Here is a 26,115-nt window from a genome sequence, read left to right on the forward strand (position 1 = left end):
TCGAAAGAAACAAAACAAAAACAAACAAACAAATAAAAAAACAACTTGAGGTTAGGCAGTGGTGGGGCAGGCCTTTAACCTCTCTCAGCACTCACGGAAGGCAGAGGCAGCCAGATCTCCGAGTCTGAGCCAGCCTGGTCTACAGTGTTTTAGGAGTGCCAGGGCTACAAAGAAAAACCCTGTCTTGAAAAACCAAGATCCAAAAAAACAAATAAAAAGGGATAAACAAGGCCTCGTACCTCTTCTCAAGAGATCATTTAGCGCACTTAGCTTCTCTCCAGGGTGAGCATAAGGTGCCAGCTTATTCCCTTGCATGAGTAGTTATTTTAAAATCTGGGTTGGAGATGTCATGCTTTAAACTCAGAATTGCAAAAAGTAAAAGTAAAATGTAGTAGTAATGATGATGATGATGATGATGATGATGATAAGTACTTAGTGTGGTGGCACACACTTGTAAATCCCAGTCATGAGTTCCAGGCTAGTCAGAGGTACTTTGCAACATTCTGTCTTAAGCCAACAAGCGGCAGTCTTTGCTTTATGGAACTAAATCAAATGACAACAGGCTGTTATTTGTTCGGGGCTTGCTATGGCAATGGGGTCAAGTAAGCATCCACCGACGTTTGGTAAAGACTTGAGCCCTTAAGGGGGGAAAAAAGATAAGCGCTACAGTAAGTAAAAGAAACTGGGGTGGGAGGGAAGAAAGGCTTCAGGCTTTTTCTCATTGGACGTTGTTGGAAAGAAAGCGGGAGGAGGGCTAGAAGCAGGGAGTCATTGGTTTAGAGAACAGATTTGGCTTTCTCTGATTGGTCTCAAGTTGGAAGCCGCAGCGGAAAAAAAAAAAGTAAAAGAAAAAGAAAAAAATGGGAGCTGCCAGTCAGTGACTAAGTTATTGACTGTTCAGGGCCCATTAAGTCGGTGTTCCGGGACGGAGACCTACTGTCACATATGGTTTGGCCATTTATTTCCGCCTCCCAGCTGCGTGGGCCCCAGGTTTTCACTTTCCCTTTGGCCCAGCTCGATTCTATCTCCAAATGTTTACTTTACTTGGAACAAGACGGCTTTTTCTATTAAGGGTAAGACGCTAGGATCTGAAAATCACAGAAACAAACGCACAAGTATCTGCAGTGAGGGTCAGGCGGGAGAATCTACTGGTTTCCCATTTCCATAAGTGAGTCCTCGCTCGTAGAGGCGGTCCGCCCTTCTTTCTAGAAGAGTGTCACTCCAGGCAGGAAGAAAGGGTGACCTCGCCTGCACTCTGGGCTCGGTAACCCACGACCGAGGGCGCGCTCCCGGCTCACGCTTTCCCCGGGAGCGGGCTCCCCAGCAGCGTGGGCCCCGCCGGCCCCACTTCCGCGCGTCCCCGGGTGGAGGTGCGCCCCGGCCTCGCGACAGCCTCCCGGCCATCCCAGGTCAGCTTCCCGGCGCCGAGCCCGCGCCGGCTGCCCTCCGAGCGCGTCCTTGCTCAGCAGCCAGCAGCCCTCCCCGCCGGCCCCGGCCCGCCAGCCAGCTTCGGAGGCACGGAGGCAGGGGCGACTGTCCCCGGCCACGGTTCGCTTCCCAGCTGGGTCTCCTCCGCGCCGCAGGCAAGCCCTCCCTCCAGTCCGTCCTTCCCGGAAAGCGGCCCCACGTTTCCCCGAGCTCGGTCGGGTCAGGGAAAGGGCTCGGCCGCCGCGCCCAGGAAGCCGCGACGCCGCGGCGGCTGCAGCAGCCGAGCTCTCGCCATCTTGTGTGGAGGAGGAGCCGCCGTGCGCCGCCATGCGGAGAGGCTGGGGAAGAGGGAGGGAGGCGGCGGCGACGACGGCGGGCGAGGGAGGGGGCAGAGGAGCGGAGTCAGCGCAGCCCCGCGGCGACTTCGGGGGCGCCCACACACCGGGCTGCGGCCGAGGTAGTGTAGGGAGGTAGTGGCGGCGGCGGCGGTAGCGGCGGCGCGGGCGGCGCGGCGGGGGCGGGGCGGCGGGCGTAGCGGCGAGGGGCCGGGTGGGGGCGGGCGGAGGTTTCCGAGGAGGAAGGAGCCGCCGCCATTTTGGGAGCTTCGAGTCAACAATAAAGGACCGAGGGTGCGGAGCGGGAGTGGCCTCGGTGGTAGGACTCGGGCCCGAGCCGCGGGGTATGTGGGGTGAGGCGGCGTGGTCGGGGTCGGCAGGGCCATGGAGGTCGCGGGGGAGGCCCCTCGGGCTGGCGTCGGGGCGCGCTTGGGGCGGAGGCCCGAGGTCCAGGCCCGGCCGGGGGGTGGAGGGGGAGGACGGGCGGGCGGCCGCTGAGTGGAGCGGGGGAGGCGGAGAGGAGTGGAACCGAGGAATGCGGTGCGCGGCGGGGTCTGGAGGAGGAGCGGCGGAGTGCTCGGGGCGAGCCGAGTGGCAGCCGGCAGCGGGGACGGCGCGGCGGCCGGGACTCGGCGGCCCTGTGCCGGGCGGCAGGACTGTGCGGTCCGGAGCCGGGGCCAGGAGAGGACCCGCAGCTGCTCGGGTGCAAGTAGGCCTTGCAGGTCGCGGGGTACCGGGGGCTTGGGGGAGACTCCGTGGCTCAGAGGAAAGGAGAGGCTTTCCAATTTGGGGGTTCTCTCCGGGCTTTCGGAGGGGAGTCCCTATTGTTTCCTACTCGAGGAGCTGCTGGTTGCGGCTCTTGTGGCGCAGATAGGATTGCAGGGCAGCAAACCCTTTGGCGTTTTGATCCAAGGGAGCTGGGTTTGAAGAGAGTGTGGTTGGGGGAGGGGGCAAGGGACTAGTGCCCTACGGTTACCGGACTCCAGTCCTTGGCTTGGCTCTTGCCTTTTCCACAGCGCCCTTTTCCTTCAAAATAACCCCACTCTAACTTCCTGCTGAGGCTTAGAGAAATTGCGCTGCATTTGCAAACAAAAGCCCTTGTTGGAGCTGATGGGTACGTCTTGGGTGTGAAACTGTCAATTGCTAACCGCGGTCTGGGAAGTGCCGTAATTAACTCCGCCAGGGGCTCCTCCCAACTAAGTCTACGGTCCTTCGTGGGGTTGTTTTCTCTCTGTCTCTCTCTCTTTTCTTCTTTCTTTCCTTCCTTCTTTTCTTCCTTTCTTTTTTTTAATGTTGGAATCTAACTTGCAATCTAAACTGGGGAGGGGTAGGAAGAATATTTTCTCCTGAGACGTAAAACTGCAGTGCAGGTGTCAGTTTAAGAAGGGAGCAGCTATCGGAGGCTCACTTTGGATTTAAGGCAATAGGAGGTCTTACTGTGTTTGATTGACAGTAATGATGGTCGTTTAATATTCATCCTCTTAGTGCTTTGCAAACAGGTAACCCTTCCTGTTGGACTTACCTGCTACTGTTGATCATAATACAGACTTGTCAGTACGAAAAATAGCTGTTGCCAGAACAGATAAACAACTTCGTGTGATAAGCAGCATTTGTGAGCAAGTCGGTGTATAAAGTTTTTTGTTGTTGTTGTTTCAACAAACATAGTGTTTGCTAACAAAACTTGAGATCTCTTTTGACTTTAAAATTTTGGGTTTGGGATACATTGGTGCATGGCAAAAAATAGCACCGATTAAGCTAGGCTTTTCTTTCTTTTTTTTCTTTTGCGAGAGGGTTAAATGTAAGGGGGTTAAAAGATAAACCAAAGGAGTTGGGCTTATGTTTTGGTCCTTGGCAATCTTTTATTTATTAAATTTTGAGAATCCTATTTGAGGAACAAATAGAAGTTGCAGTTTTTTCTTAAAAATAACTAAATTAGACTGGGTACTCTGGGTGATTTGGGAGAATTTTATTAAAGCTTCGATTTTGTTTAACCCTCTGGGGGTTTTGTTTTTTTCCTCGCTTAACTATAGAAAATTTCATTTTTTTAAACAATGTTATTTTAAATTAGGATATACGTTCTGAAAAACGTTACTGAAAGGCAACACTCAGTTTTTTGTATTGAGGGGTTTTGGTTTGGTAGTTAGAGGGGTCTTAGAATTTTTCAAGCAAAAGATTTCTTACATGTAGACAGCTCCATACAGATCTTTTGACCACTTCATTTATTTGGGTAAGAACAAAGGCTCAATTAAAAAAAAGAAAAACTTCTGTAGTCGAAACTGATAACCTTTTTGTATTATTGGAAGCAGTTTTTTTCATTTAAAATCTCTTGGTTGCTGTCAGAAATAGAAAAATGTTAGTGAATTGTCTTGCTTTGTTTAAATCTAGATTTACATTAAGTAAATTGAGTGATATTTCAAGTCTTAATGCAATTAATGTAATGGTTTTTGGAGGTTGTAGGACTTGGAGAGAATTTATCAGAGGAGATTGAAGAACAGATTGTTATTTGACGGTGAACTTGAATTCTGTCAGTAGTGTCTTTCTGCCTCATTTTCTTTAGCTTACTTTGATCTTGAAAATTTGAAGTGAGGCTGGAGTCCTTGTAGATGGGGTTTTTAAGGCAGCTCCTCACTCAGTCTTTCCTGTGTCAACTAGTGCTTTGGCCCAGTGTGGCTGTTAGTCATCCTTTAAAAGATAAACATTGCAAAGGAGTTCTTTAGAAGGGAATGGCTTTACACCCTGACTTTGCTGGTTGCTGATTGAATTTTTTTTCTTTGTTTCAGATTGAAGTGAGTGAATTCAGATATACTTCAAGCTTGTTAGAGGGCTTAAAAAAATAAAGAGTTGATTCAGTGCATGAAAGCAAGTTAACTACTGCTGCCTGCCGTTCAGAGACTTACAGGTGCTTGCCTGAATTGCAATAAAGGACTCATATATTGAGCAAGACTTATTTATCTCTTCATTTTGGAGAGCCTCATAAACTGTTATTACAGTTTCTCTACTGACTTTCAAAAATTTTGAAGTTCGAAAGAGACACCTTTGCAGTTAACAAAGCATGAGCACGGCCAGAACAGAGAACCCTGTTATAATGGGTCTGTCCAGTCAGAATGGTCAGCTGAGGGGCCCTGTGAAGCCCAGTGGCCCTGGAGGAGGGGGCACACAGACACAGCAACAGATGAACCAGTTGAAAAACACCAACACAATCAATAACGGCACTCAACAGCAAGCACAGAGCATGACCGCCACTATTAAGTAAGTGTTAGAAGAAAAACTTGTAGACCACAGTTTCTCTTTATTTTTGTTGACTACTTAATGCCTTAAATTAACCATTTTGATTGCAGATGACTTTGTCATGGTCTGAAGGTATTTGTAATAGAATAATGTATTTCTGCCATAATTAACTCAGCAAGTGATGAACATAAGTATCTATAGATTGCTGTGTTAAGAAATAAATGTACTGTTTGTATAAATGTGAATAAAATTACCCCATTCTGTCTGGTTTTTTGAGATAGGTTTACTCTGTAGCCCATGCTGACCTGGGCAGTCTTCCTGTTTAAGTCTCCCAAGCGCTAGGGTTACAGGTGTGAGGCCCACACCCTACTCTTCTTTTTAGGTGAGGGGGGGCTTTCTAATGTTACCACTGCAGTTTGCCCTAGTTTATACAACAGGTAAAGGCTGTTTGAAAGTTTGAAAAATAAAATTTATTTGCAATAACAAAAAGAATTTTTTTGAAATTTTATGTGCATGGGCATTTCGCCTGCATGTATGCCTCCATGCTACGTGCCTGCCTGGTGTCCATAAAGGCCAAAAAAGTGGGTTGGATCCACTGAAACTGGAGTTGGGTGGTGGTGAGCCTCCTGGTGGGTGCTGGGAAATTGAACGTACACCAGTGCTCTTAACCAGCCCCCTGAAAACTCAGATTTAAAGATTCAGACTTATTTCAGTTTCTAAAGACAGAGGCTAACTGGATGGTAATGGTGACGCAGGCCTGCACGCCTTTAATCCCAGCACTTGGGAGGAAGAGGCAGAGGCAGATGGAGTTCTGTGAGCTACAGACCAACCTGGTCTACAAAGCGAGTTCAGGGACAGCCAGGACTATAGAGACCCTTTGTCTTGGGGGTGGGGGAGAGACGAAGGAACAGTCATTCTAAAAATGGATTTATAAGGATTTAACGTGTAAAACTTCATCCATTGGAAGTTGGGCTTCTGTTAAAAATATAGACATACATAAAATGGTTTAACATCTACAGGTCTTCATATATAAGTGATACTTGGTTTATTGACTTGTTTGTGTGTTATTTTTTGTTTGTTTTGTTTTTGAGATGATGTCTTTGTACCCCTGCTCTGAGTGAATGCTGCGATTATAGGTGTGTGTCACCATCCTGAGTTTGAACTGTATTATGGTTTTTGTAATCTGAGTCTGTCTAGGGAAAAGTAGTCTTCCCTGGCTACTGTAATATATAGATTATTGCTGTGAGAGTCATTGCCGGTCTGGAAGAATTCCCACTGTTTTGTTGTTTTGATACAGTACCACACTATGTAACCTGCTTGCCTGGAATTTGGAGATCTGCCTACCTGTGCCTCCTGGTTGCTGGGATGAGTGGCACAGTGGAATTGGTTTTAACTACTATAGAGATGGGAATATTTTATAAATTGTAGTTTATTTTAACACAAACTGGCAAGCAAAATTGAGGCTCCTTTCAGTTCCTAAGGGCAGATGTCCACTTCAGTATGAAAGTGTTGTTCACTTAAAATTTTTGATTTGGGGTAACAGTTTTTTTCCTCTGGGATTTTCTAAGTGTATCATCTCAGAAGAGTTCTGGGTTTTGTCAGCTGTTTCAGAACTCTTTAGTACTTATCTCCCTCACCTGTTTACTCACTTTGATTTCTCACTTTTAAGTTATATTTGAGTGTAATTTGTGAGCCAGTTTTTTTTAAAGATTTATTTATTATGCATACAATATGCTTTTGGCATGTATGCCCACATGCCAGAAAGAGGGCACCAGATCTCATTACAGATGGTTGTGAGCCACCATGTGGTTGCTGGGAATTGAACTCAGGTCCTCTGGAATAGCAGCCAGTGCTCTTAACCTCTGAGTCATCTCTCTCCAGCTCCTATGAGCCAGTTTTTGCATTATATTTTATATATTATGCATTGCTGAATTTGTGTCGAAAGCTATTTTATTAGGTGATTATCTAGTGTTTAGTGGTTTCTGCAGAAGCAGAGGTTCATGAGTTCAAGGCCAGCCTGGGCTATATATATAGATGCAAGTTTTTATTTAGATTTTTTTTAAAAAGGTACCTGTGTTTGGCTATTTGCTTTTAATGCAAGCTCTGGCGTTAGACAGATCAACCTTCGGGGTGCTCTGGGGACAGTTTCAAGTGTCTCCAGGTCTTATTTTGTTAGTACTATTTTACATAAATTACTTATTTGCCTTTTTTTTTGAGACAGCACTTCATGTAGCTCAGACTGGCCTCCAAGTATCTATGTAGCCAGGGGTAATCTTGAACTCCTAAACCTCCTACTTCACCTCCTGGGTGCTGGAATCACCTGGTGGGTGTCATCATACATCATTATATAAATTTCTGATAAGCTTGTTAGACACAGTTTGTATGTGAGAGCGTAGACAGTTGAGGGAATAATTGGTACAGCCATCACAGAAGGAATAAGGAATAAAATCAAGGCAACCTCTGATAGAAACGTCAAGACTTTGTGTGCTTTTTTATTTTAAGTCGAAGTCTTTGTGTTGTTCAGACTAGCCTGTAACATCCATGGCTCGGGTGGTCTTTCTGCCTCTTTCTCCTGGGTAGCTGGGACTACTGACTCTTAGCTAGTTACCAGAAGTCGGAGGCTTGGATGACTATAGGGTACTGTGCCAAGTTAGAAGGTGCTTACTGTTTACAAGCATCACTTGGCGATTTTATCTTCTGGTTACTAGGTAGCCCATTGGCAACTCCCTGGCTTTTTCAAGGGCCTGGGTTTAATTTCTTAGCATTAAAAAAAGAAGGAAGAAAAGGCTGTAGTTACTAAGTTTTACGGAACTGTTACCATACTAGAACTTGAAACATTATTGCCAAAGTGTGCTTCCCTGAATTGTTGTGGATTTGGCAGTCTTTCAAGATCCAGAAACTGAGCCTTTATATGAAATCTAGGTGTTAAATGTTTATAGCTAATTTAAAAAAAAGTTAAATACTAGTAGGTCAAATAAAATGTGTTTTGACAAACACTTGTTCTTCTAATCTTAGGATGAGGAGGATGGATGCTGGCAGCCCTTCTGTTAAATTTATCCCCTTAGATGATTTCCCAAAGAACATGTTCCCTGAAGTTAACACTTGTTAATACAGGAGTGTCCCTCCTTCTTGTTAATGAAGTAGAGCGTATTAAACTTATTGTGCTTTTTTAGAGGGGTAGTACTGTTGAGACGTTTGATTTGTATTAAGGAGGAAGCTATGATTTGTGATAACTGTGTTTGCTGTGTTCTCTCTAGACCTGGTGATGACTGGAAAAAGACTTTAAAACTCCCTCCAAAGGATCTAAGAATCAAAACTTCGGTAAGTTGGGTTGTAGAATTAAAAAAATGGAAGAATGGGGCAATTACAAGTAAAGTAGTTGCATGAAGTGACACCGTGTGTTTAGTCCTTGTTTTGTTTTATTTTGAGATAGTGTCATCTATAGATAGATAGATAGATAGATAGATAGATAGATAGATAGATAGATCAGGCTTACTGCAAACTCTAGGTTCTCCTTTCTTAGTCTCAGTAGTGCTGGGAATATAGTTAGGTATGTCTCACCAGGCTAGCAAATAGCATCTTTAGTTTTTTCAAATAGGGTTTCACTATTTAGGGGAAGGGCTGTGTGTGTGCGTGTGATATATATTTAATCTTAAAGCATTTTGAAATTATTGAAACTGTGTAGCTAACAGATGTTAGATTGCTAAAAAAGATTCCTACCAGTCTTTGGGATTACATAATAATGTTGGATATATTAAGTAGTGTGTATGCGCGCACATGCATGCATATATGCACATATTTATTTCCTTTTTTGCTTTTGTTTGGTGTGTGTTTGTTTTGATGTTTTGTTTTTGGCAGGGTTTCTCTGTGTAGTTTTGAAGCCTGTTCTAGAACTCACTTGGTAGACCAGGCTGGCTTTGAACTCATGGAAAATCACCCCCAATGCCCTCCCCCCCCTCGCCTCCTGAATGCTGGGATTAAAGTCGTGCAGCGCCGCCACCCAGCCCAAAGCTCCATTTTTAAGTGATGTGTATTTGTTGAGTATTTCTCCAGGGAATGTTGAAATAGAAACTGAAGCAGTAGTAGTACGTATTTTTAAGATGAAGTGGAGAAAGGGTTCAGGTCCATCAGACACTTTTTTTTTTAAAGCATACTAACTATGAAAGAACCAGGATTGTATTTTATTTTATTGTTTTGTTTGATTAGGATGTGACCTCCACAAAAGGAAATGAATTTGAAGATTACTGTTTGAAACGGGAGTTGCTAATGGGAATTTTTGAAATGGGTTGGGAAAAGCCGTCTCCTATTCAGGTATGTTTACCCTTTATGTTACATGAAGGTTATGTATTATGCGTTATGCACTTCAGCAAAATATTCATTTTATTACTGGACAGAGCTGCCTTTAATCCCAGAACTCAGGAGGCCAGCCAGGTCTAGAGTGAGTTCCAGACAGTCTACAAAGATCCTTTCTTGACAAACAAAATTTACATGTATGTTTTGTCTGCATATATGTCTGGTACCTGCAGAAGTAAGAAGAAGACCTCAGATCCCCTAGAATTGGAGTTAAAAGATGGTGGTTAGCCACCATGTGTGTGCTGGTAATTAAGATGTGTCCCCTGGAAGCATAATCAGTGCTCTTAACTGCTGAGCAATCTCTCTAGCTCTCTAGCCCCTATTTGTGTTTTTTGTTTTTTTTTTTTTTTTTGATTTTGTTTTTTTTTGGAACATACGAGAATAGTGTGACGTGGGGGGGGTTGTGTGTGTATACAGTATTTTTCTGAGCTTTTTTAGTGTTTTTTTTTTTTTGTGGGGGGGAGCAGGATTCCATATAGTCCATACTAACCTTGAATTGGAAGTGCAGCTTTGAGCTCTTGTTTCTTGCCTTGGCCTCCCAAGTCTAGGATTACAGGCAAACATCGCCACTCTCAGCTTTTTCTTGAAATATAAACATAAATATATAAATTTACTTTATACTTATTTATATAAACATAAATGTTACCCAATTTTATATATAATTTTTATATAAAATTTATTTTTATTTTATGTGTGTTGGTGTTTTGTCTGTATGTATGTCTGTGCGAGACAGTTGTGAGCTGCCATGTGGGTGCTGGGAATTGACCCCAAGTCCTATGGAAAAGCAGTCAGTGTTCTTAACTGCTGAGCCATCTCTCCAGCTTCTAGAACTTGTTGGTTTTTCAAGACAGTGTTTCTCTATAGCTTTGGAGACTATCCTGGAACTAGCTCTTGTAGACTAGGCCGGCCTGGAACTCATAGAGATCCTCCTGCCTCTGCCTCCCGAGTGCTGGGATTAAAGGCGTGCACCACCACCTGGCATCTTTCTTGAATTTTTACAGGTTAAATTATAGAATCACTCCCTTTTCTTGTGAGTCTCTTTGTGTATATTTCCTAAGAATAGGGATTGTCTGTGCGTGCACACACTAGCTTTTGTGTTGATGCTTGACAGCTTTAATACTTACTTCCCTAAGACAGGATTTCTCCTTGGTTGTCCTGGAACTCTCTCTGTAGGCCAGGCTGGGATTAAAGGCATGGACCACCATGCCCAGTCAATTTATTTAATTTTATTTTATGTGTGCAAGTGTTTTGCCTGCGTGTGTGTCTATATGCCATGTGCATGCAGTGCCCAAGGAGGCCAGACAACGGTGTTGGATCCCTGGAACTGGAGTTAAAAGTGTGAACTGCCATGTGGATTCTGGGAATTAAATCTGGGCTCTCTGGAGGAGCAGCCAGTGTTTTTAACACCCAAACCATCTGTTCACTCCCTGGACTTTGTTTTAATATTCTGTGTGTGCACACACATGTTTATATTTGTGTGGATGTGTGGAGGTCAGAGAACAACTTACAGGAGTCAGCTCTCTTTTTACTAAGTAGGTTCTGGGGATCCGATCAGGTGTTGCACCTAACATCAAGGACTTACCTCTACCGAATCATCTTGCTGGTCCTGTTTTTTTGTTTTTTTTTAACAGGATCTCTTGTATCCCAGGCTGACCTCAAACTCTGTGTAGTCAAGGATGACCTTAAACTTCTAATGCTTCTGTACAAGAGGAGTTAGGGTTACAGACTTGCAAAATTTTATATTTATATAGTGCTGGGGATCAAAGTCAGGGTTGTGTGCATGCTGGGGGAGCAGTCCACCAATTGAGCTGCATCTCCAGTCTCTTCCATTTATTTTTTAAACATTTCTGATGGGTCTCTGTGATTAGGCTCAAGTCATGCTTTCTCAGCAAAAATACTGCAAAACTTGTGTTACAGGTTTCTCAGGGTATCGAATTTGAAAGTGGTGTGTACAGTCTGATTGGTAATGTCATTAGTTTGGATTATCTTGTTCAAGTTTTTTTTTTTAATTTAATAATGTATGATGACAACTACTTTATGTTCCTCCCTTAAAACTAGCCAACATTCTAGAGAATACTTTAAGACCAAGAAAATGTTCTCTTCATAAAACTTTCTGATTGTTGTAGTTTTTAATTAGCATCCAGAGACTTGATCTCATCGGTCTAGGGTGTAGTGAATTTCTTGTAAGTTTCAGCTCAAGCAGTCCTTCCATGTTTGGCCCCTGAAAAGAAGAACCTGCCCCTATATGTGCCTTTATAAGAGTATCTGGGTCTTGGGATGCTAGGAGTTGAACTCAGGACCTTGGTCACACTAGCCAAGCACTCTTGACACTGAGATGTAGCACTAGCCTTTCTCCTTCCTGCTTCATGTATATTTGTGTGGACTCAGGATTGCCTTTAAAATCATTTCTGTGTGCTCAGTTGTTACAAATTTGGCTCTATCAAGGTGGTTCATATATGTATATTATGATTAAACTCTTGATTTTTATTGAGCAGTTCCTTTTGTTATAACATGATAACTAGAATTATGTATCTTATGCTTATTATGTTCTGACCTTGGAATCTTTGAAGTACTGATTTTTTTTTTTTTTTTTTTTGAGACAGGGTTTCTGTGTATAACTGCTGGCACTCTCTTTGTAAGACCAGGCTGGCCTCGAACTCAGAGATCCACTTGCCTCTGCCTCCTGAGAGCTAAGGTTAAAGGTGTATACCATCACACCTGGCTGAAAACAGATAATTTTAATTTTATACAATGGGCACCTTTTATTTGGAGGTAGTCTCATTTTATATATCGATGAAGATAGGACAGCCTAGAAGTGGTCTTCTAAGACAGTGGGTGTTTTCTTTTTTTTAATTGATATTTATTGAGCTCTACATTTTTCTCTGCTCCCTTCCCTGCCTCTCACCTCCCTCCTTCAACCCTCCCCCAAGGTCCCCATGCTCTCAATTTACTCAGGAGATCTTGTCTTTTTATACTTTCTACTTCCCATGTAGATTAGATCAATGTGAGTCTCTCTTAATGTCCTCATTGTTGTCTAAATTCTCTGGGATTGTGGTTTGTAGGCTGGTTTTCTTTGCTTTATGTTTAAAAACCACCTATGAGTGAGTTCACGTGATAATTGTCTTTCTCTGTCTGGGTTACCTCACTCAAAATGTTTTCTAGCTCCATCCATTTTCCTGCGAAATTCAAGCTGTCTTTTTTTTCTGCTGTGTAGTACTCCATTGTGTAAATGTACCACATTTTTCTTATTCATTCTTTGACCAAGGGGCATTTAGGTTGTTTCCAGGTTCTGGCTATGACAAAGCTGCTATGAACATCGTTGAGCATATGTTCTTGTGGCACGATTGAGCATCCTTGACGATTGAGCATCCTTGACGATTGAGTAATACCAAAAGTGGTATTACTGCATCTTGAGGAAGTTGTTTCCTAATTTTCTGAGAAATCACCACACTGACATCCACAGGAGTTGTACCAGCTTGCATTCCCACTAGCAGTGCTGAAGTGTTCCCTCTTCCCCACAACCTCTCCAGCATAAGTTGTCATCAGTGTTTTTGATCTTGGCCATTCTTACAGGTGTAAGATGGAATCTCAGAGTTGTTTTGATTTGCATTTCTCTGATGACTAAGGATGTTGAACATTTGCTTAAGTGTCTTTCAGCTATTTTAGGTTCCTCTGTTGAGAGTTCTATGTTTGAGTTCTTTGTATATTTTGGAGATCAGACCTCTGTCTGATGTGGGGTTAGTGAAGATCTTTTCCCATTCTGTAGGCTGTTTTGTCTTGTTGACCGTGACCATTGCTTTATAGAAGCTTTTCAGTTTCAAGAGGTCCCATTTATTAATTGTTTCTCTCAGAGCCAGGTGGTGGTGGTGCACGCTTTTAATCCCAGCACTTGGGAGGCAGAGGCAGGCGGATCTCTAAGTTTGAGCCCAGCTGATCTCCAAGAGCTAGTTCCAGGACAGCCAAAGCTATACAGAGAAACCCTGTCTCAAAAAAAAAAAAAACAAAAAACTTTTTTTTGCTTCTTTGTCAAAGATCAGGTGTTTGAAGAAGTGTGGATTGATATCCGGGTCTTCTATTTGGTTCCATTGGTCCTCCTGTCTGTTCTTATGCCAATACCAAGTGTTTTTTAACCTATGTGTCACTAGCTCCTTTGGGGAGGGTGTCAAACAACTCTTTCACAGGGTTGCCTGAGACCATCAGAAAACACAGAGATTTGCATTATGATTCATAACAGCAAAATTACAGTTATGAAGTAGCGACAAAATAATGTTATGGTTGGGGGTCACCACAAAATGAGAAACCATGTTGTTAAAGGGTGACACCATTAGGAGGGTTGAGAATCCACTGCTTTAAAAAAAAATACAGCTAGTGATTGCCCAAAGGTGAGAAGGTGGGTGTAGCTTCTTTGTGGTTTGAGACAGGGTCTCCCTGTGTTTTTCTGGCTGTCTTGGAACTCACTATCTAGACTAGGTTAGCCTTGAACTCAGACCCAGCTGCTTCTGTCTCCAGGGTGCTGGGGTTAAAACTGTAGACTACCATACCTCCCTCCCTCTCTCCCTCTCCCCCCCCTCTGTGTGTGTGTGTGCGTGTGTGTGTGTGTGTGAGAGAGAGAGAGAGAGAGAGAGAGAGAGAGAGAGATTATTTTTAGACAAAAGGGGGCTGACTTTGAATTCCCTATGACCTTAAACTTTACACCCAATTTATGCAATACTGAGGATCAAACCTAGCCTCTATGGAAAGCATAAAATAGTGATATTTAGAAACATTCAGAATTAAGAAATCAGAATTCTAGTTCCAGAAAGAAATTTACACATCACCTAATCTAAAAGTCTAGCCTTATGATGGGCTGTCTTCTACTATTCATTTTTCTTTGCACAGAATCTTGCTGTATAGCTAAGCTGACTTTTCACTCACGATCCTTCTGCCTTAGCCTCCCAAGTGCTACACTTGCAGATATGGGCCATCAAACCTCATTCTTACCTACCTATATTCATTCCTTACTTTTTCTTTTTTCAATTAATTTAATTTTATTTCTATAAGCATTGGTGTGAGGGTGTCACTTCCTCTAGAATTAGAGTTAGAGACAGTTGTGAGCGGCCTTGTGGGTGCTGGGAATTGAACCTTGGTCCTCTGGAAGAGCAGCCCGTGCTCTTAACTATTGAGCCATCTCTCCAGCCCCTTACTCCTTTTTTTATTTTGATTTTTCAAGACAGGGTTTCTTTGTGTAGCCCTGGCTGTACTAGAACTCAGTCTGTAAACCAAGCTGGCCTCAAACTCAGACCTGCCTGCTTCCTGCTGGGATTAAAGATGTTGTGACACTGTGCTCTTCTATTAGCCATTTTCTTATTTCCCTTCTGAAAATGATGATCGTCTTTTTCCGTATTTAAGACTACGGTTGTTTCTTTTTTTTTTTCCCAGAGTTTTTAATTTTACGTATGTGGGTGTTTTGCCTGCGTGTTTGTAGAGTGGTTTTGTTTTAAAGGTAAAGCATCCTCCTTGGGAAGGGGCCTGGGAATCTGCTTTTCTCTGGTTAGCTCTGTACTAACTTGGAGGTTCTGATTGTGAGGTGGGAACTCTGTGTATGATAGGGGTAAAGATCAGAGAACAATTTTGGGTGTTAGTCCTTGTCTTTTACTTTAGGGTAGGGGTCTCTCTCCTGTGTCCCGCCCCCAATAGCTGTACATGCCAGGCTAGCTGGACCCTGAGGATTCTGTCTCTACCTCCCATCTCATCATAGAGTTAAGGGATTACAGATATAGACTATCAGATTTGGCCTAGCTTTTATGTGGGTTTTAAGGATTCAAACTCGGGTCCTCGTGCTTAGTTATGTTAGTTAAATACTATTACTAAACAAATAGTCACCTCTCAATTTATATGATGAGGCAGAGATGATGGTCCATGGCTGAGAGAAAAATGGAAAGTTTTTTTTTTCTTTTTTGTTTTTCGAGACAGAGTTTCTCTGTCAAAGTCCTAGATGTTCTGGAATTTACTGTGTAGATCAGGCTGGCCTGGAAATCACAGAAATCTGCCTTCCTCTGCCTCCCAGTGCTGGGATTAAAAGCATGCACCACCACCACATGGCAGAAAACTTCTTACTGTTAGCATCAGAATTCCGTATCCTTTCAAGAACTTTGTAGTGGTGCTGGAGAGATAGCTCAGTAGTTAAGAGCAATGGTTGCTCTTGCAGAGGACCAAGGTTCAATTCCCAGCACCCACATGATGGCTCACAACCACCTGTAACTCCAGTTCCAGGGGATCTGATGCCCTCTTCTGACCTCCACAAGTTCTAGGCATACATATGGCAAACAGATACACTTGAGACAAAACATTCATACACATATAAAATAAATAAAAATAATTAAAATTTTGTAGCTAAGCATTGAGAAACTCCCAGAACCAACTTTTGCAATGTGGGAATGGGGCTATATCCCCATCCCCCATCTTAATGTTTTTAATGCTACGGAATCAAGTAGTGTGTGGGTAGCCTGTTACAAACCTCAGCCTATGGCAATAATGGCAACTTCTGATAGAAAATTGTCTCAAAGCAGAAGAAAGCCATTAAGACCAGAAGGTCAAAGCCATGCCTTGTTAACTCCTTTACTGTGTACTGTGTATGGTAAGCAGACATTAGTACTGTCTGTGAAACTGAAATAAAAGCATTATCATTGGACCATTTTCATGGTCTGACAGCTGTCTTATTCTGACCCTCTGGCACCCATCTGTAGCCTGTGACTTATAGGTAGTAAATATGTCATTAAGAACTAGGGATACAGGGTGCTTGCCTAGCGTGCCTGGAAAATCTCAGGTTTATGACCAGTGTCGCATTAACCAGGTAAGGTATTGTCAGCCAGGCCTAGTGGTGCATGCTTGCAATCCCAACATTCAAGAGGATCAAAAGGTCACAGTCATCCACAGCTATATAAGAGGATTCAACTGGGCTACATGAGCTCCTGTCTCTAAAAAAAGAAAGATGGTAGGGAATGGAAGTCATGACTGTTTGTGTCTTATTTCTGTAATAATTTTAAAACCATAGAACTATTTTGGTAATTGATATAGGCATATATCAATAATTGTGAATCTGTATTTTCTTGGATTTTGTTGGTTTTTAGTTTTAGAAACTTAAAGTTGTATATGTCCTTCTAATATATAAGTATGTAGTTGAAATATATTTAACCATCCATTGCATATAGTTTATTTCCAAATGAGAGATGGATGGAGTTTCCTGTTTTATCACTTTGAACCAGACACTTAGCGGGGAACAGCATTTTTCAGCATTTTGATTTATTTTGTTGAGATGGTGTCTTAATAACCCAGAATACCTTAGGCTCATGGCTGTCCTCCTATCTCTGCCTCCTGAGTACTGGGATTAAAATCTTGAACTACCTTGAGTAACTCATTTTTAGCTTTTAAGATTTGCTAGAAACATTCCTGGTAGTGGAATGATGAGGCATATACACTTTAAAAGTCCATAGCCTGGGTTTTATGATTTCATAATAGCCTAGGGGACATAGTAACACGATAAATGTCTCAAAGAAAGTGAGGGGAAAGCCTCTCAGTAGAGCTCAGTGATTGATGCTTGCCTGTCATGCACCAGACAAAGGATTTAGTGCAAGTGAAGAAAAGCCATCCCACCCAGGGTCTTAGCATGTAGTTCTGACTGGCTATAACTCAGAGATTCTTCGGACTTTGCCTTGGTGCTAGGATTAAAGATGTACACTACCGATCCCTACCCCTGTAAATTCTGCTTCTTAGCCTTTATCAACTAGTATGAGTCGGAATTTAGTCTTTTTACAGTGGCATAGTATATTATGCTATATGATACCTCTTAGGATTTTTTTTAAATTTTCATTTATTTTTGTGAATACGGCTGCCGTGACACATGTGGAGGTCAGAAGACAGCCTTTAGGAGTTGTCGTCTCAAGGACTTCCACCCTAGCAAGCTCTGTCTCCCTGGACTTTGTATTTCTTTTTAATTTTTATTTTTAATTTCTAGAATTTTTTTTGTGTGTATGTGTGTGTGTGTGCATACTTTCTAAGACACACATGGAAGTCAGAGGGCATGTTTTCGGGTATGGAACTCCAAGTCAGCAGGGTTACATGTAGAAAAGATAAAAATCTGTTGAACCATCACACAAGTCCCCATGTAATATTTTTAAGCAACAAACAGAACCATTCAGTAATGTAATCTCAGAAATACTACACTGGTGATCTGTCGTCATTTAAGACATTTAATTTTTATTTTAGTGATGATTAGTGAAAACTTTGTTTTGAAAGAGGCTATTTTTCTTCTTTCTGTATCCTGGGGAGGGGGGTTCGAGACAGGATTTCTCTGTGTAGCCCTGGCTGTCTCGGAACTCACTCTGAAGACCGTGCTGACCTTGGAACTACTTCTGCTGCATCCTGAGTCCTAGGGTTGTAGGCCTCACCACTCAGCTTCTCCAACAGTTTGGGCTTACTTGCGTTTTCTCTGAAGCTTCTCTGTTCACCATGTGGCTGCTTGTCCACCCTGTATCTCACTTTAAATTCCATGGCCTTTTACCTTCTTTCTTCCCAATAGTTGCTGAGGTTCCAACTGGCCTGCTCTGGGGGTTTTCTTTTAAACTTAAATTTTTTTTCTTTTTTTTTTTCCCCTGGTCAGTGCCTTAGTAGGGTGCCTGCTCAGCCTGTTTGAAACCCTGGGTTTGGTCTCTAGCACCAAATATAAACGGAGAAAGGTGACTCGTGACTCGGTGCAGTCCTAGCACTTGGGAAGTGGAGACCAGGAGGATGAGAATCAGGGCCATCTTGTGCTACATAGCAAGTTAAGAGGCCAGCCTTGAGCACAAGCAGCCCTTTGCTCCCTCCCCCAGAAAACCATATATAGATGGTTAGTCTCAATTTAGATACTATAAAGTATATTTGGTATAATTTGCAAGCTGTTATATTTGTCCTTTTATTCAAAAATATTGTTCTTAATTTGGAGCTCTAGAACCATTGAGCAGGCTCAATTCTTTTGACTTTCCCGAACGTTTTCAAAATATGGGGGGAGAGGTGTGGGTGGTGATGCACATCCAAGAGCAAGTGTGTGGGGGCAGACCACAACTCTTTCTTCATGGGATCCAGGCATATATTGTATTACTCACTGAGCCATTTCATCTGCCTGTTTTCTCATCCTTTTAAGTTATAAAATAAACTCTTTATATACTATACCTTTAATTTTAATTTAATTTTTTTTTTTTTATGTTTTTTGAGGCAGGGTTTCTCTGTGTCTTGGCTGTCCTGGAACTCACTCTTAGACCAGACAGGCCTCAAACACACAAATCCACCTGCCTCTGCTTCCCAAGTGCTGGGATTAAAGGAGTGTGCCGCCACTGCCAGGCCTCTTTACCCTTAGTTTCTTCTAGGGATTGTGGAGAGTGGGGGGAGGGGCAGGGAGGAGGCTAAAGACTGCTGAAACAATATACAGTTTTCTAAAACATTGTGTTTGAAGTATTTCACTGAACTTTGTAGCTCTTGCCTGTAATCTTAGTGCCCAAAAAGCTGAGACAAGAGGCTGTACAGGAGTTTGAGACCATCTGGGACTACAGACTGAAAGTCCACATGAAAGAAACAAACCAGCAAGCACTGAATGTTTCTTATGCTTTCACCTTGAGATTAATAAGGGAAAAAGAAGCTTTTGTAAGGAAAATAAGCTTCTTTCTCCAAAACTCTTGGGCTCATAACTGCCTGTAATTGCACCTCCAGGGACTCTGACACTCTTGCAGGGACACATGGCACATGCTCACACAGACACACGTATGTACAACTAAATCAATTTAAATCTTTTTTCTAAAGTTTACTTATTTTTACATGAACGCTTTCTAACCACCTTGTCTTCAATACTCTTGGCAAACCGAGAACTCATTATTGAGTGACAGGTTTGTGAGCAGGCTATTTGTAGGGATTCTGTAGCAGAACAGTGTGTGTTCTGTCTTAATTTGTGTCTGTTTCCCTTTTAATTTCTGTGTGTGCTTAATTTTCAGTAACTTGGTTATCCTTTCCTGTGCCCCAGATAATAAGTATTGCCTTCGTTGTGGTTATTGAAAACACAAGACAAAGTAAGCTTAAAAGTGAAAATGAGGGACGCAGTGATGGCACACACCTTTATTCCCAGCACTTGGGAGGCAGAGGGAGGAAGATATCTGAGTTCAGGCCAGTCTGGTCTACAGTGTGAGTTCCAGGACAGCCAGGGCTGTTGTAGTAATGAGCTGCAGGCAGACCTGCTTTTTGTCCTGCCCGGCTCCCACACGGCTGCTTTACACCCAAAATAACAACACACAAATTGTATTTATTTAAACACTGCCTGGCTCATTAGTTTCAGCCTCTTACTCACATCTTGACTAACCCATATCTAATAATCTGTGTAACACCACGAGTGGTGTCTTACCGGGAAAGATTCAGCATGTCTGACCTGGCGGCTGGCTCCATCGCATCTGACTCCCTGAGGAGAGGCACGGAGGTCTGCCCTAGAGAGAGGCGAGGCATGGCAATTTATCTCACTTAGGAGAGGCGTGGCATCTGACTGAGCCTTCTACCTCACTTCCTTCTTCCTGTTCTGTCTACTTCACCCACCTAAGGGCTGGCCAAGGCAGTTTCTTTATTAAAACAAAAGACCCTCCCACATCAGGCTGTGAACATAGAGAAATCCTGTCTTGAAGTTTTAAACCAAAAAAAGAAAGAAAGAAAGAAAATGAAGTGTTACTTATAGTGATGTGACTGATGGTGTCTTCAGTTGCAGGACAGAGAAGTTGTGAAAAACATTGGAGGTTAATATAATAAGTACTTACTAGGACCCAGGGGTAAATGTTTCTAGCTTATTTCTCTGTGTCTGTTTTGTGTAAGAAGCTGTCTAATCTGCAGTTTTTTTTTCTTGCTTTGGTTTGGTTTGGTTTTTGGTACTGGGCATTAAACTGACGGTCTTGCAAATGGCTAAACATGCACTCAGTCACTACACCTCCAGCCCAGTGTTCACTTTTTTTCCTGTAGTATGATTGACTTACTGGTCTGAAAATAACATGTGCTATATAATCTTTCCTTGGAGTTGTTGGTGCTATTTTTTTTCCTATTTGTTAAGTCAAGCTGATCTTAAAACTTGTGTGCTTGCAGCCTACTGGGAACAGACTTGAGCTACTATGTCTGGCTATTTTTAATTTCCGACAAAAATGTTCTTTGACGACTGTTTACAGCTCTTTGGGAGTTCTTTTCCTCTGTTATTTTCTTTGTACACACACACATACACACACTCGCGCGCGCACGCACTTTGTATATATACGGGCACTTTGGTGTTTTTGGTTTGGTTTTGGTTTTGGTTTTTCAAGACAGGGTTTCTCTGTAGCTTTGGAGCCTGACCTGGAGTGGAACTAGCTCTTGTAGACCATGCTGGCCTTGAACTCATGGAGCCCAGCTTTTTTGTTTTGTTTTTTTTGAGACAGGATCTTTATATAGCCCTGGCTGTCAAGAAAGACCAGGCTGGCCTTGAACTCTGATCTGCTGCCTCTACCTCTGAGATACATTAGAGGTGTGTGCCACCAAGCCTACCTCACTTGCCCTTTCTTTTACTCTGGGATTAAACTCAGAATATTTTCTGTGAAGCAGTTTTGGAAATTTTTTATTCATAATGCTGTTAATGATCACTGGTCCTGCTATAATCCTCGTAGGTCTTTGCCATTCGTGCAAAATACAAACAGTACAAATCAGAGCAGTATGGAGAAGGGTACTTATCCTTCAGTGTAACTTAGAGAAGAGTGTAGCTGGAACGGCGGGCTGTGTCCCACCACCCGGCTAGCTTTACCCAAAATAATTACGTGGAAACTATTCTTTTAAACACTGCCTGGCCCATTAGTTTTAGCCTCTTATTGACTAATTCTCATATCTTGCTTTAACCCATATTTAGTAATCTGTGTAGCACCATGAGGGGTGGCTTACCAGTAGACATCTTAACCTGCATCTGTCTTGGAGGGAGAGGCATGGCCACTGACTATGGTGACTGCCTGAAGCCTCTGCCTTCTCTCTCCCAGAATTCTGTTCTGTCTACTCTGCCTACCTAATTTTCTGTCCTATTAAAGGGCCAAGACAGTTTCTTTATTAACCAGTGAAAGTAACACATAGACACTCCTCCATCAGAAGAGTCTGGTTATGTACTGCTTTTATTCACAAGTAATTTTTCCATTGCCTTGTCTTTTAGGAGGAGAGCATTCCCATTGCTTTATCTGGTAGGGATATCTTAGCTAGAGCAAAAAATGGAACAGGCAAAAGCGGTGCCTACCTCATTCCCTTACTTGAACGGCTGGACCTGAAGAAGGACAATATTCAAGGTTAGTTGTACAAAGTGTGTGTTTGTGAGAGAGAGAGAGAGAGAGAGAGAGAGAGAGAGAGAGAGAGACTGTCTTTTTATTCTTGGAGCTTTGTAGGTTTTACTCTTGGTCAGAATTTATGCAATCCAAACTTGTTACAGTCGTTACTCTGTTCTTACAGAATGTGACTAAAACTGATTTCCAACTTTTTAAGGGGGTTTCCTACTTTCAGGGTACTTTTGTATGGCACACAGTTGAATAGCCATGTGAGATAAGAAAAGTAAGTTTTGTTGCCCTATGCTTAGGAAAACTGTGCTGAGAGGTTAAATGAGTTGTTATTGGCCTGTGAAACTGAACTCCCCTGTGAGAACTGTGTGAAGCCGAGCTCCTGTGCTTCTATTGTAAAGGCTTGCGCTCTGGGGATTCTAAGACCTTAGACAGTGGAAAAGAAGCAAATTTCTATAGTTTTATCTGGAGTCAGTTCATATAACTAAGATTTCACCTCTAAAGTTTTTCTTAGATTTTCCAACTTTCAGTTTATAATTTCTCACCTTGCTTTCATATGATGTAAATAGAATATGAGCAGGAGGTATTTATTACTAAAGTATTTAGATTAGTGAATCTCTTCTGTCAAACAAAAGTAGTTTACCACACTTAGAAATACCATGTCTCATGTTCTGCCTGTGTGATTAGACTTAATACCTCAGTGGAACTATTTTTATAGCTTCTTAAGCTTCTAAAATATGATATGTTCTCTTTTTCCCCTTCCTCTATTCTTGGATATTTTCTAGCAATGGTGATTGTTCCCACGAGAGAACTTGCTCTACAGGTCAGTCAAATTTGCATCCAGGTCAGCAAACACATGGGAGGGGCCAAAGTGATGGCAACCACAGGAGGAACGAATTTACGGGATGACATAATGAGGCTTGATGATACAGGTAGGAAATGGTTAAAATAGCAGTGCTCTCTGACTGAGGCCACAGTGCCTCTTTTTTTTTTTTACTTATTAGACTTATTTTTAATTATGTGGCTGTGGGGAGTGGTTATGTGTGCAGGTGGGCATTGGATCCCCTGGGGCTAGAGTTACAGGCATTTGTGCATCAGCTGTTGTAGATGCTGGGAATTGAACTTGAATTCTCTGCAAGAGCAGTATGAATTCTTAACCACCAAGTCATCTCTAACCTCCAAGTGTTACCTTTTAGGAAATAACTAAAACATATTTTTAAGAATTAATGTTGGGACAAGGTTAGCTTGGCTGGTGAACAGACTGGATTTAGTAGCATTTCCCTGTGATTCTAGCACTGGGGAAGTGAGAACAAGAGGTTCGAAAGCTGAAGGTCACAGTGAATCTGAGGCCAGCCCAGAGCACTTGATACCCTGTCATAACAAAGTGCTGCAGTAGACAGAACAGTGACAACAGCCATTTCTTTGAAGAGGAATAAGTAGATAACTGAAAGGATACTCAGCATTATTAGTATTTTCAGGTTTTGGCTTTTTGAGACAGAGTCTCTATGGAAACCTCTGTGCCTGTCCTAGAACTTGCTATGTAGACCAGGCCGTTCTCAAACCTCAAACTCACAGAAATCTGCCTGCCTCTGCCTCATGAATGCTGGGACTAAATATTTTTAATATTCATTAATATGGTTGAAAATACTGAATTTATATTAAAATTGTTCTAATTTTTCAAGACTAAGAAGTATTATCAGTAATGCCTGTCTGTGGAAAGTAGGCTGTATTACAGCATGAGTATACAATATACATAGCAGTATAGTTCAGATTATAAATGTAATGTTTGCAAGTAACTATACGGTATACACACAAAGTTGTTTACTCTGGTGTGGTTTGTAGTACTCAAGAAGGTAAATTTATTTTGGGAGACTGGATAAATACAGTGAGGTGTAGCCTGAGTGGAGTCTCACAGAGTAAATAAAGAATGCCTGACTTGTATTCAGTTTTTATGAAGGGCTCGCCATGGATAATACTGAGTGTAAAAGAGTTAATAAAATAGCAAGAGCACATGCAAAATCAAGCAAGTTTGGTCAGAATATTAATATGTATTATTATTTGGTTACTTGGTTATATTCTTTTAATTGTACCGTTTTTGTTTTTAGTAACTGTTCTTCCCCTTAACGCAGTCTGAGCAGGATTGCCTAGATGTAAGGCCTGTCTTTATGTGAGAAACCCCGTGTTATGGCTGTTATTTCTTGCACGTTGTCTGTCATAAGACAAAAGCTGTATGCCCCATAGTTGGAATTGGTGATTTTGGAAACTAGCCTACTCAGTGTAAAACTGAAGCAAATATTGTCCAGCTGTTGTGAGGTGAAAGGGGAGTATACAGTCCCAAACACATCTTTTGACCTTTTTGTGTTTCTGATGCTAAATACATACCACAAAGTTATGTAGGTTTTTGTGTGGGTGTATGTGTGAACAATAAATTAACAAGAATGTATATAGTTTCTGAATCTCCTTTTTCCTGTAAATCTTATAGTGCATGTGGTGATCGCTACCCCTGGCAGAATCCTGGATCTTATCAAGAAAGGAGTAGCGAAGGTTGACCATGTCCAGATGATAGTATTGGATGAGGTAATGTTCTCCACTTAAAGGACTGCTGTGGACGATTGTGGGCATGCATTGCTTACACTTTTCAGTGGATAAAGTACAAGCTCTTTTTTGACTTTCAGTAAACACATCCAGATACTTGTTACCACATAACCAAGCCAAGTTCATTTTAAATCTTTCTATTCAGTGATACATTCTAAAACCATGTAAGGGATATCTCTTAACCCTTTTTTTTTATTAACTGCTGCTTGATATTGTTTGCTTCTTTTGAAGTTTGTTATCTCATTGAGTTATAACCTAGTCAACTGAGACCATATGACCTGACTCTGTTGAGTTAGTTGGGACTACCCAGCAAGTTTCAGGCAGTCGAGGCTACATAGTGAGACCCTGTCTTAAAAATAAAAACTTGTTCAACTGTATCTCTTAGATCTAGCGGTGCTTTATACATGTAGTTAATGTTTGGGGTACATTTACTTTGTTTGCTGTTTGGTTTGTTTTAGTTCACCAACTGACAAATGAGGAATAGGACTAAATACTGTGTCAACATTGGCTACATCATAAATGCTTTGACATCATTTTTACAGTCTAGACCTTCGAGGTATCTTGGACTGTTGTGGGATGTAGGTTACCTGTTTTCATAGTTGAAGAAACTGAAGCATGGCTAAGTGATACCCAGTACAACTAAAGAATGAAATGTTTCAGTCCAAATAGTTTGAATTCAGAACCTGGTTTGGTTTGGGTTATAATAGGGAGTTTTAGTTTGGGTTTCTATTGCTGTGAAGAGACACATGACCACGGCAACTCTTATAAACGAAAACACTTAATGGGAGGCTTGCAGTTGATAGTTCAGTCCATCATCATGGTGAAGCACGGTGGTGAGCAGGCAGACGTGGTGCTGGAGAGGTAGCTAGGAGATCTCCATCTTGCACAGGCAACAGGAAGTGGTCTGTCTCACTGGGTGTGGCTTGAGCATATATGAGACCTCAAAGCCCACCTCCATAGTGACACTTCCTTCAATAAGACCACTTCTAATAGTGCCACTCCCTTTGAGGGCTATTTTCTTTCATACCACCACACAGGGTCTTGCTATTTAACCTAGGCTGGCCTTGAACAAGGTGTATGCCAATCACACCTAGCTCAAAACCTGTGTTTTTGACCAATATATACAATATTACCTCTTTATGGGATGTGTTTTTTTTTCTAACTTCTTTTAGGTAGGAATTATAGTCTCTGTTTTGAGACAGTTTCATTATATAGCCCAGACTGATCTCAAACTCTGTTCTCCTGTGTCAGCCACTTGGGTGCTGGGATTACAGGCATATGCTACTATACTTGGGTCTTTTCCCCTTCTTTATTACTACGGATTTATCTTGGTAACCTTGGACACTGTATGCACTGAAGAATTAAGTTCATAGCCAGCAGCAGCCTATATAGGTTGTGGTTTGCCCTTTGTTTATATGCTAACCAAAACTTTTAATGTCTTTCTCTTAAAAGTGCCTTTTCTTTGTATTCCAGGCAGATAAATTGTTGTCACAGGATTTTGTGCAGATTATGGAGGATATTATTCTCACACTACCTAAAAATAGGCAGATTTTACTATATTCTGCTACTTTCCCTCTTAGTGTACAAAAGTTCATGGTAAGTATTAAATCTATACTTGGAATCAGTATCATCATGGTACTTAGGAGTGTATGCTTTTACCTGTAGTTATATCTTATTATCAGAGCATATGCTTTATGTGATTTCAGAATTTTCATTTCATGTGATCAGTAAGTATTTGTGCTCAAATTTATTTTTTAATGCCTTTATTGGCTTTAAAAAAACCTTTATTTTATGTGCATTGGTATGAAGATGTCAGATCTGGAACTTGAGCTACAGACATCTGTGAGCTGCCATACGGG

General features: G+C 42.0%; 1 protein-coding gene across 5 annotated transcripts in view; it reads left to right on the forward strand.

Moving 5' to 3' along the window:
* The first annotated feature begins 911 nt into the window (after positions 1–911).
* The window catches only part of Ddx6 (DEAD-box helicase 6), a 39,691-nt gene continuing 14,487 nt past the window's right edge, over positions 912–26,115 (forward strand). Inside the window, exons 1-8 of one of the 5 annotated variants that reach the window (XM_038322748.2) lie at positions 912–1,073; positions 4,544–5,012; positions 8,249–8,312; positions 9,198–9,302; positions 21,547–21,676; positions 22,447–22,593; positions 24,144–24,238; positions 25,730–25,852. In XM_038322748.2, coding sequence (XP_038178676.1) covers positions 4,816–5,012; positions 8,249–8,312; positions 9,198–9,302; positions 21,547–21,676; positions 22,447–22,593; positions 24,144–24,238; positions 25,730–25,852 — 861 coding nt within the window. In that variant the 5' untranslated portion in view covers positions 912–1,073; positions 4,544–4,815. Of the gene's footprint in view, positions 1,074–1,287; positions 1,410–1,759; positions 1,886–1,989; positions 2,108–2,453; positions 2,473–4,543; positions 5,013–8,248; positions 8,313–9,197; positions 9,303–21,546; positions 21,677–22,446; positions 22,594–24,143; positions 24,239–25,729; positions 25,853–26,115 lie in introns of those variants that run through there. The other 4 variants (XM_038322751.2, XM_038322747.2, XM_038322746.2 and 1 more) reach the window with 4 other exon arrangements.

This window comes from Arvicola amphibius, chromosome 3, assembly GCF_903992535.2.
Source record: "Arvicola amphibius chromosome 3, mArvAmp1.2, whole genome shotgun sequence".
Taxonomy (NCBI): domain Eukaryota; kingdom Metazoa; phylum Chordata; class Mammalia; order Rodentia; family Cricetidae; genus Arvicola; species Arvicola amphibius.